This window comes from Mercurialis annua, linkage group LG3 (assembly GCF_937616625.2).
Source record: "Mercurialis annua linkage group LG3, ddMerAnnu1.2, whole genome shotgun sequence".
In the NCBI taxonomy this organism is placed as follows: domain Eukaryota; kingdom Viridiplantae; phylum Streptophyta; class Magnoliopsida; order Malpighiales; family Euphorbiaceae; genus Mercurialis; species Mercurialis annua.
This window is the reverse complement of record NC_065572.1, coordinates 8325698-8336247: the sequence shown is the minus strand read 5'-3', so window position 1 is coordinate 8336247 and position 10550 is coordinate 8325698. Positions and strand designations below refer to the sequence as shown.

At 34.8% G+C, this 10550-nt stretch overlaps 2 protein-coding genes across 4 annotated transcripts; one reads left to right on the top strand and one right to left on the bottom strand.

The window, feature by feature from the left end:
- The first annotated feature begins 732 nt into the window (after positions 1 to 732).
- On the top strand, positions 733 to 4009 carry LOC126674161 (uncharacterized). Of its 2 annotated transcripts, none has more exons than XM_050368549.2 (5): positions 733 to 928; positions 1254 to 2150; positions 2357 to 2557; positions 3169 to 3364; positions 3512 to 4009. In XM_050368549.2, exons 1-5 carry the CDS (start codon positions 842 to 844, stop codon positions 3694 to 3696), a joined length of 1566 nt encoding a protein of 521 aa, XP_050224506.1. In that variant the 5' UTR covers positions 733 to 841; the 3' UTR covers positions 3697 to 4009. The 2 variants fall into 2 exon arrangements, with proteins under 2 accessions (XP_050224506.1, XP_050224507.1); XM_050368550.2 differs by having other exon boundaries at positions 834 to 928; positions 1264 to 2150.
- A 1368-nt stretch (positions 4010 to 5377) lies between these two features.
- On the bottom strand, positions 5378 to 8704 carry LOC126674698 (BES1/BZR1 homolog protein 4-like). Of its 2 annotated transcripts, XM_050369184.2 has the most exons (3): positions 8358 to 8703; positions 5728 to 6503; positions 5378 to 5631 (listed from the first exon to the last, which is right to left on the bottom strand). In XM_050369184.2, exons 1-3 carry the CDS (start codon positions 8571 to 8573, stop codon positions 5628 to 5630), a joined length of 996 nt encoding a protein of 331 aa, XP_050225141.1. In that variant the 5' UTR covers positions 8574 to 8703; the 3' UTR covers positions 5378 to 5627. The 2 variants fall into 2 exon arrangements, with proteins under 2 accessions (XP_050225141.1, XP_050225142.1); XM_050369185.2 differs by lacking the exon at positions 5378 to 5631 and having other exon boundaries at positions 5724 to 6503; positions 8358 to 8704.
- Positions 8705 to 10550: the final 1846 nt, after the last annotated feature.

The window sequence follows — 10550 nt, the reverse complement described above, 5'->3', positions numbered from 1 at the left end:
GACCCCCAAACTTGTAGTATTTCATAACCAAATAAATTCATTTTAATTATTTTAGATCAATTAGATTCTTATATTTGTGCTTTTGGATTAAATAAATTATTTTTTATTTTATCTTCCAACTACGTCCTCAAATTCTCTTAAATTTTGTTAAGTAACTCAAATATGTGACTTATTTAACCCTCAAAACACAAATTTAAAAATTTCATTGACTAAACAAATTTAAAATAATTTATTTGATCATGTGACACAAATTTAAAAATCATATTGTCCTTATTTCAGTTTAATTTATTGAATCGCAATAAATTATTAATTTATAATGTATTAGAATATTTCATTGATAAATATTTCATCTGTATGGTCTAAATATTTAAAATTGTTAATAATTAGTCTAGTTTTTTATTTTTAATTCGACTATAGCCATTTACTTAGTCGAAGTTAAATGAAAGTACAAATATGTTTATTATGTATCAAAAAATTTATAATTAAAATTTAAAAGCCATATTGTAATAATATGAACTATTATGAAGGGTATATTTGATTTATTTTTTTTCATTCTATCTACAATTGAAATTGTAAAATAAAAAATTAATTAAAATTAATGACTTGAAAATTTTGGATTATAAATAAGAAAAGTGGAAAAGGTGAATGCTTTTTAGATATTAAGCCTTTTTTCTTTTTTTTGAACCTATCTTATTTATTTTAAAGTGGGACCTTAATCTATCAATCATTATTTTCCTTCTTTTCTCTTTGTATTTTTTTCAAACCTCCGATCACTATTTAAATTAATTTCTTCATCCAAATTTTAATTTACACCAAAATTTGGTACTTTACCTCCACAATAATGGAGGGCAACTCTCAGAATTCTAATTCTCCCGTTAAGCTTAATAAATTAGAGAATTCAAAGGCTAGGGTTTCTGATTCTCCCCAGGTAATTTTTTTTTTCAAGTCCTTATTGGTTTAATTGAATTCAATTGAATTGAATTATTATATCCCTTGTTTAGCTTTATAAACTGGGTTTTATTTAGATGCTCGTCAAATTAAATACCAGTTTAATTATATAGTTTTAAGCCGATTATATCATATGCAACTCAATTTTAGTTGGAACTAATAGAAAATCAAATTTTGTTATCGAGTCACCTCAGAATTTTGATTTAGTATGTACTAGAATGTAAATGTTTAAATGTTTAGAAAATTGAATTAAGAAAAAGAGTTGATGGATTTTGATGATAGTTGCTTTATTTTGATGATAACAGAATGATGCAGGACTAGATAGTTCTAAAGAGTACTTCAATTCGGCCGGCGCTGTTGGACTTGGGATGCAAAAGATGACTATTTCTGGAGAGGATGTTCCTGGGAGTGATGAGGAGACGAAGGAAGTAGTACAATCTAGCGAGAAAATTACGGGAAAATACTTTTTTTATGACTCGCCGCATTATGAGGAAACTGGGGTGTGGATACCTGTCTCTGTTCCTCCCTTGTCGGGAAGTGATCATGAAGAGTGGAGTCGAGGATTTCACTTAAATGGTGATTATTTTCCGGAGGATGACATGGGTTGGAATCAGTACTTTGAAGGAGAAAAGGAGTTGACCATGTGGGATGTGATAGCGGAAATGCTACTTGTGGCTCGTGGAAAAGTTGGTTCTATTGCTTCAGGCGATATTTATAAGGGTAGTTTATCGTGGGTTTCAAGCAATTTACTTGAGAAAGCTTGGGAAGAGATGGCTCAAACTCTCACGGAAGCTAATTTTGGTAAAGTGGCGGAGATTCTTGAAGCAGACCCGCCAAAATGGTTGGCTGATAGTGCTGCCTCTTGTTGCATGCTGTGTGGTGTTCGCTTTCATCCGATTATGTGCTCCAGGCATCACTGCAGATATTGTGGAGGAGTGTATTGTGGTGAGTGCACTAAAGGAAGGAGCTTGTTGCCAGTAAAATTCCGTAAAGCAGATCCCCAACGAGTCTGTGATGTTTGCTGTGTGAGGCTTGAGTCTGTTCAGCCATACCTGATGGACCAAGTAAGCAATGCTGCCCAGTTGCCAACCCATGACTTGACAGACCTTAGTACTTTGAGATCCTGGGTTAATTTTCCATGGGGACAGTCCATGGAGTATGAAATTTACAAAGCAACAAACACAATTCAGGGTTATTATAAGGTAAGCTTCAGGAATTCTGATTTAATCAAGAAAGCGTTGGAACTTCTTGTGGTTACTTAAAACAGCAAATTAATAATGTTACTTTTGTTTTATGATTTAAAAAATAAAAGCTACCAGTAAGTGATAATAAAGAAAGGCGCAGAAGAGATAAAACCGTTTTTTCATGACTTATTCTTGAATTTTGACTTGATCCATTTTTCCTTCAGGCAGTTTGTTTAAAACCTGAAAAATCAATTCCAGATTTCATTCTCCGACAAGCAAAAGGGCTAGCAATCATCACAATCGCAAAAGTTGGCATGATGGTAACTTACAATATCGGTACTGGGCTTGTAATTGCTCGCAGAGAAGATGGTTCATGGTCTCCTCCCTCCGCCGTATCATCATTTGGCATGGGATGGGGAGCTCAGGTATGAGTTTGACTTATAATAACTTCGAATGTTGTATCCTACCTATAGGTGCTTAAATTGAATGGAAAACGTGTTAATCTAAGTTGCTTTAGCTGATCATTCAGTTTTTACTATTTCCAAATACCTACCGAAACATGAAATAGTTTTGACTATTTCCATGATTCCATCCAGTTTTATTTATTGTGACTGATCACATTACTCGTATGCAACTATTGGGTTCAAGTATTCCTAGTTTTTTTTTTGAACCGAGTATTCCTGGCTAACGATCTACCCAAGTGTTTTGAATTATTTTGAGAACCTTAATATGAGCAATCATATCATATCAATTGCTCAACCGTACTTTGGCTATCTTATGTAGAGCTGAATTGCATTTATTCTGCTTCATTTGTACATCTTAGTGGTTGAATTATATAGTTAACCTTGGTACTGACGGTTTTCCTCATTTTTAAACTTTTTTTATGTTTCAATTATTAATTGCTTTACATGAAAGTTTGGTTTTCTCTTCTAGTATGTATTTTTTAATTACTCTTCATTTATATACATACATATATGTTATATTCATTCTGGGATGTGTGTAACACTATAGAAATAAGTGGTTGATTTGCGTTTAGGCTGGAGGTGAATTGACAGATTTTATCATTGTGCTGAGAACAAATGATGCTGTGAAGACATTTTGTGGTAATGCACATCTTTCAGTTGGAGCTGGTTTGAGCGCTGCAGTCGGTGTTGTTGGACGGGCTCTTGAAGCCGATCTGAGAGCTGGTGATGGTGGTTATGCTGCTTGTTATACTTACAGCTGCAGTAAAGGTACTCATTACGACCCGGCTATTAATTAATTGATTCAAAACTTGTCATATATTTTTGATTTTTTTTGTCAACGTTATTTCGAGTTCTCCGAAATTTCTGTGTTTGATTGGACTCTTTGTTTTCTTATGACACCTTTGTAATACGTAGGAGCTTTTGTTGGATGTTCACTTGAAGGGAGTATAGTCACCACACGCTGGAGGGAGAACTCCAGATTTTACGGAAGCCAATCAATAACTGCATCGGATATACTTCTCGGCTCATTACCAAAGCCACCTGCTGCTGCCACGCTCTATCGTGCGCTTGCAGACCTATCTCAAAAATTTGAGAGGTGATTGTTAATCGGTGATGAGTACCGATGAATCGATATTGGGAGAAGTTTGTTAATTACCATTCTTTATTAATGTGAAAGGGGTGATTGTGTACAGATTCTTCGCTTGGTCTTCTCCTGATGGAAGAAAAGGGGTTTATACATGAAGTAGATGTAATGACACTGTATATAATGATAATACAATGTGTTAATAACCTAAACCTGGGAATACCTAAATGTGAATATAATAGTCGCATACTTTTTCTTTTTCTTTTGTAAATTTGGATTTATTTGAAGACAGAAAATAAAAAGGAAGTGGATATAGAAATGATTCTCTATGAATGCTTGTCCTCTTTTCACCTTTTGCTCTAACTATAGAGTTAAAAGTGTCAATGGTATGCAATCTTTATAATTAACTTAAAAATATTTAACTTTTTTGATTTTTTTTTTATTTATGATTCAATTTAAAAAGAATCTATAAATTTAGTCTAATTTTGATAAATATATTTAAATTATAGCTTTATTTGTTTATTAAGGAAAAAGATGAATTTTTTGTTATATTTTTTTTATTTGTGATCGAACCTTTTACATTCATTCTCTATTAAATTTTACAATCTCGATCGATTAATCTTTTTAATAGTAATTAAACAACACTCTAATATAATATAGAAAAATATAAATAATTTATTTTTATAATAATCTGTCAATTTTTTTAATAAGGTGTCCCTGCAAATATAGTGCATTGTGTAAATTTGATGTTGGTTTAACATCATTGTGGATTAGTATTCACTTAATCCAACAAGATAAGATCTTGTGTGTGTCTTGAGTAGATGATAGTTTGTATGGTTTTATGATTGAAAAGATTGCAAAATCAAAGTCAAAGAAGACAGGTGATTAGATTAATTGCCCAAGCATAACCAAATGTGTTAGTAGGCGACACCTCATTTGCTTGTATTGTAGGAATGGGTTGGTAGTAGTGTGTGCATTCTAATCGAACCGAACCGAATTTTTATTTTAAAAAATAATCAAACGAAAACTAAAATTATAAAAAAATAAAATAATGCAAACTAAAGTAAACTAATTAATTTGGTTGATTTTACCGATTCGATTTGCACTAAAACTCAATTGAAATTGTTAAATTCAAAATTGAATCGAACGAACTGAAAAGAGAGATTTTTTCCATAATGCGAAATCAAACTGAACCAAATTTATAGATTCTGATCAGCCTTGATTTAGTTCAATGTTTGCATATAACAATGTGGCAATCATTTTCCAGCACCATGATGAGTCAAAGCTACTTTACCCCAAGAATCAAGGGGATCAAGAAAACAAAAAAACAAAGGATCATAAAGAAGAAAGAAAAATACAAATTCCTTTCTGTTCAAATTCAGAACTCCAATAATGTCAATAGTACCCATTATCACTACTGTATCTTATGATTAGTTTATGTGTAGTTTGGTAGTTTAGGATTCAATCTGTCATTATATTTTGTGATTCGAGCTGCAATCACCAGAAAGCTTTTTAATTTTTTTTATCATCGAGCGAAAGGAATAGAATCCACGAGATTAGCAGAATGCTGCCCAACGTTTAATGATAGCGTCGAATTTCAAAAATCAACAAATAAGTTTGGTGATTTGTTCAAAAATGAAAAATATAGCTATGAATCAAGCAATACCTTAAAACATGCAACACTAGTAAAAGAATGATTAGACATCTTCAATCCCATTTCCCTTTCAACTATTTATAATTTAATTTTCGGTTCTCTCTTCTGTAGAAAAAAATACAAATAAATAAGATTAAAGAAAAAAAAAGAACAGGACTTCCTACTCACTGTACTTCTAGCTCAACTCCTTGCCAAATGCCAACTCAAAGCATGCACATTACAAAGCCATTGACATTAGGAAAGGAAGATGGCATATCGAGAGATCCCGGAATAGTATTGATTCTCCTTGGTCCCTATCTGCAACAATGGAACGCAATCGTTACAAAACAGCGGGAATATAAGAGATTATAGAATAGGTTACGTGCTCCGTAGCATCAAAGTAGTTGATTTTACCTCGTGCTCGAGTTTCCGAGTGTAAGTTCAAGATCATCGGATACACATTCTTCGTGAATCCTCTCTCCTTCCCAAGGTTTCACTAACCCTGAGGTGTTACTGCCAAATGCAAACTCAGCTGCAAAACTGTCTGCCATTGGAACATCTGCCGTCTGATCAACACCTGCAGGAATTGCAGGCGAGCATGTCCCGCTTTGCCCAGGAGTCCACATTCGTGAACCAGCACCTGATAAAGGCTCCTCTCGAAACACAAACGGGTTCCCTGAGACGAGGCTAAATGTGGGCGACGATGGTCCACTTAGAGGAATTTGAATACCAGCTAGCCATCCAGAATCAGGCAGGACTTGACGGCCTGGACTTGGTGGGGTAGAAGACGGCATTGACGAAGGAAGGAATGGATAGTTCTGGCCTGCCCATGACGGGCCTGCAGCTGGGTCGTCCCAGTCATTTTTGGTGCGTGGAGTTCGGCAAGTAGGGGAGCTCAATGGAGGGGTGACAGGCGCACTTATTGAACCAGTGTGGATATAATGATGATGAGGGTGCTTGGATGAAGCTGACGACGAGCCGGATGAGAGATTTTTAAGCCATGGGATGAGGGAATTGGCGTCAGTATTTCCATTAATATTGGCAGTGTAACGAGATGAAACAGGGCTCGGGAAAGAAGATGAGCCAGGACTTGGATTGTAAGAAGCACATGGACTTTGGTGGTAGGACGAGCAGGGACTGGCTGATGCAGATCCTCCTATAATGTCCATCCTTTCGACAGGTCTACAACCCTATACAAGTGAAAAAACAGTAAATAAACATTTAAAAAAAACACTATGCAACATCTACCATTTATGGTTTTCAGTGTGGGGTACTCTACAAGCCATACCACTAATAAGATATACTTAATGGATTCTTTCATATATGTTTGACTACAAATGCAGTTATATTTGCTATTCCTACAGATCATAGACCATGAAATCTTGCCTAGATAAACCGTTAATAGAGGAACTAAAATTATCGAAGTATATATCTATTAAAACTTGGAAGTTTGAGTACTAGAAAACAGGAAATTACGGATGGTATTCCGGCAACCACTAAATAACAAAATGATAGTTACTTCAATTGCATATTATTTCAGTCTTCAATTATTAACTAGCTAAACAAGATGATAGAATTGGCATCAAAGAGTCACATACTAAGCTGAGATTGAATATAGACCAACACTGACCACACTTCCAAACTACTGTAAGCCTCATGGAAGAGTCAGCTCAGAGCAGAAATGACAGAGGTAAAAAATTTCTACCTCATATGACAAACTTCAGCCAAAACCACAATTGGACACTAAATTAGCTTGTCCTGAATTATCTCATACAAGCTCAAATCAGCTCTAACAATTAACCTTTGACCAACTTTAACCCCAATCTCAATTATTACCGCCGTAACTAAATCAATCTGAGTAAAAAGCCTTCTAAACTCACTAATATGTATAACAGAATCAGCTAAAGTACAAATCATAAGAAATTATGCTTTAAGTGGGCCACCATCAATGTGAACTGATCTAAATTTTTCTGTTCTATGCCATGCAAATCCGAATAAAAGAAAAAAAACAGTTATAACAATATGAACTGATCTCACATCACAAAGCATCCCATGTGACACATTGAGCCACCCTCACGCATCATCATCAACCACATTATATAAATTACTCTTTATTATTTTCAAAAGCAATAACCAAAGGACCAAGGGGCAACATGGTAATTGATACCCGACCAAAAATAAAAACTTTGTTAAAGCAAAGAATTAATGTCAAACAATACCATTATTATCATAATTTATCAAACCACTTTTCACAATTTTATTCACAAAGGGAATCCAAAGATTTAATCTTTAAAACACTTTCTATGTAATTTACTCAATTTGGACATAAAACACCCGAGAATTTCGCTGTTGGTAAATTAGACTGAATTTTCTCTGAAATTACTAAAGTGACATTCAAATTTGCTTAAAGTAATTAAATTTTATATTAAAAAAATCCCTTTTCACGAGAAAATGCAAAAAGAAGTAAAAAAAAGTGAAAAAATTGTGCAGAGTAAAAGAAAAAGAAACATCAGACTTGCATTAAAGCAAAAGTTCAATCTAGTAGACAATTTAATGACGAATTCACCCCTCTAGATTCTACTAAACTGTGAAACTAAAGCCATGGGCATTTTCGTCAACAAAAAAGTGAGTCTGCCATTTCTGAGTTACTGTTCAGCGATCGAAGCCGGCAAAAATCCAGTACTCCCACTGCTACACACCGAATCTTAAGATCATTGTGTTTCGTGCGGTGAAAACGATAAATAATGCGAAATTCAAAAAAGTTTAATACACGTCACTAAAGAAACTAACCAAAATTAATCTCAACCGTTCATCAGTATGCAATCACTACTTTTCAATATTTCCTCACGTAATAAATTATTCTCTCTCAGTAGCTAAAATACGCCGGAATCTCCCCGGCGCATCTTAGAAATTCGCGATCATTTCTGATTTCACAGCTCAATTAGCCGGGAAACTCTAGTTTCTAGATCCACCGCCGCCGGAAAACTAACTTCCGGCGGATAACTTCAACTATTAAATCAAAATTAATTAATTCATTTTTTTACCTTCCGATAAGTCGTACCGTCTTCTTCGACAATCCAACCAGCTTCATTGCAAAGAGCTTTAAGAACTTCATTGTTATCACAGTGCTTCGGCAGCTTATAATTCCCGTACATTCTCAGACCGGAGTAGATCTTCGCCGCTATAGCTCTCCGTCTCCGTTCTCTTCTCTTGTTATTCTCCCTTTCTTTCCACGTCGGCATTCTATTCCCCGAGGTCATCTTCAAATCCCTCAATTTTCAAGTTCACTTTCCCGAGAAACAGACAGCCAGTACCGGAAATAAACCGGAAATCAATTTTGGCGGTCTTTTTTTTATTTTGTTCGGTCAAGATGTTTGTTAAATGAGGGGAGGTGGGAGAGGGTGAACTAAATATAAAGGGTAAAACTGAATTTAGCCTTGAAAAGTAATAAATATTACGAGATTGCCATTATGTGAGGGCCCCAGTTGTGGTTCCGGGATCACGGTGTTAAGCACGTGTTTAGGCTTTTTATAAAGGGGGGAGAGTGGTGTGGTGAGGTGTTGTGGTGGGGCTGGGGAGAACGTCAGTGTAACAGATGGGGTGAGTGAAGATACGGTGTCGTTTGGTGATGTAAGGGTATCATTGGAATCGGATCAATAATTGTGTTGGTCAGAGATTATTGTTATGTTTTGGAGAAGGTTAGAGTTGGAATTAAGTGTTTGACTTGATGTTTGACCATGACCAATGCCTGCCTGTATGAGCTTCTGTACTGTACATTCATTGCATAAGGCTATGGTTTGTTTTGTACTAAAAGAAATCAAGTTAAAATATTAGAATTTGGATCTTAGACTTTGAATCTTAGATATTTCTTTTCCGTTATAATTTATTAAAACTAAGTACTTTGATTTGAGTTTGTGAGTTTTGAAAAGTTTTTTTGGGTTGTATTGGACTTATGTATAGTCGAGCTGAAATGAGTCGAGTATGAACTTAAATTCCAGTTTAATTAATTGAGTTTGAATTCGAATTGAATTTTAAACAGTTCAAGCTCAAGCTCGAGCTTAGTAAATTTATAGAATTTTTAATGAATCTGAGTCGAGCTTCAAACAACAGAAACTCGATGTCAAACTTGGTGAATTGGACAAACATACAACAAATTTCAGTCGAGTTTGATCAAAATAAGTATTAAAATTAATTTTCAATAATTTAATAGAAAAAAAATTAGGATAGGACGAGGTGGGAAATTCCACTCCTCTTTGGTTTTGAGATGTTTGAAACCGTTGAATAGGAATAATTATTTTTAATATGATTAGATAATTTAAAAAAAATTGCGCTAGACGATATATGTTGTTTGGCCAAATATTTTTAAGAATCAAACAATATGTTGTTCGGTCTAAAAAGAATAACTCAACGTCATATAATTCAATTAAAATAATCAAATTAAATAAATTTTGTTGGCTTCGTCATTACTTTAACCTGAATTTGATCACAATTCGTTTAACATCGAATTGGTTTTGAATGTTCTCCGAGTCAATTTGGAATAATTTATAAATTAACAACCTTCTGATTTACACCTTTTATTGGACTTAAACAAACAGATAGATAATAAATTTTGTGAGTTTGAGATTGAATATGACATGATCAAGCTTAAACTAAGCTAGAAACACTTTATATGAACAACTAAAAATTAAGGTTATGACCGAGTCAATATCAAACACTCATTGATTTGACTCACTCACACGTTAAAAGTACAAATTGAGATTACTACAATAGAAGAAACTAACAGTAAAATACAAGAGCTAAAATTTAAAGCTGGCAGTGGCCAAGATCCAATAAGAAGACGGAGTTGAGGAGTAATGATAGTAGAGGACGGTGGTGGGGGCGGGCGTGAGGGATGTTTGGGGGCGGGGCCCCAATACGAACGAACCGAACGGTGGTGGGTTTTGTTGTCTAAAACCGATTGGGGAGGGCCCGTTAAGTGATTGCTGTGTCACTTTTGTCAGTGAGTGAGTGTATATGATTCGTATATATATTTGGTTCACAATTATTGAGCATGTTTTTGTTTCAAATGGTGACTGGTTTATACGATTAGACAGCCCAGCTGGGTCTGGCTCGATCGGATAATTAACCGATTTTTTCTTTTGGGTTGGTGGTGGTGGTGGTGGTAAGAGGGCCCACGGCGGCGTTTGTGCTGCCACCGTCTAAAATTGGTGATTGATGATTGGTCAGCTTTGCTTTCT

Excerpts from the sequence above, each read along its gene's own strand:
- LOC126674698 (XM_050369185.2), bottom strand. The coding sequence starts at position 8,573 with ATGACCTCGGGGAATAGAATGCCGACGTGGAAAGAAAGGGAGAATAAC. Across the intron at positions 6,504-8,357 it reads ACGGTACGACTTATCGGAAG|GGTTGTAGACCTGTCGAAAG; the intron begins GTAAAAAAATGA and ends TCACTTGTATAG.
- LOC126674161 (XM_050368549.2), top strand. The coding sequence starts at position 842 with ATGGAGGGCAACTCTCAGAATTCTAATTCTCCCGTTAAGCTTAATAAA. Across the intron at positions 929-1,253 it reads GGGTTTCTGATTCTCCCCAG|AATGATGCAGGACTAGATAG; the intron begins GTAATTTTTTTT and ends TGATGATAACAG. Across the intron at positions 2,558-3,168 it reads GCATGGGATGGGGAGCTCAG|GCTGGAGGTGAATTGACAGA; the intron begins GTATGAGTTTGA and ends ATTTGCGTTTAG.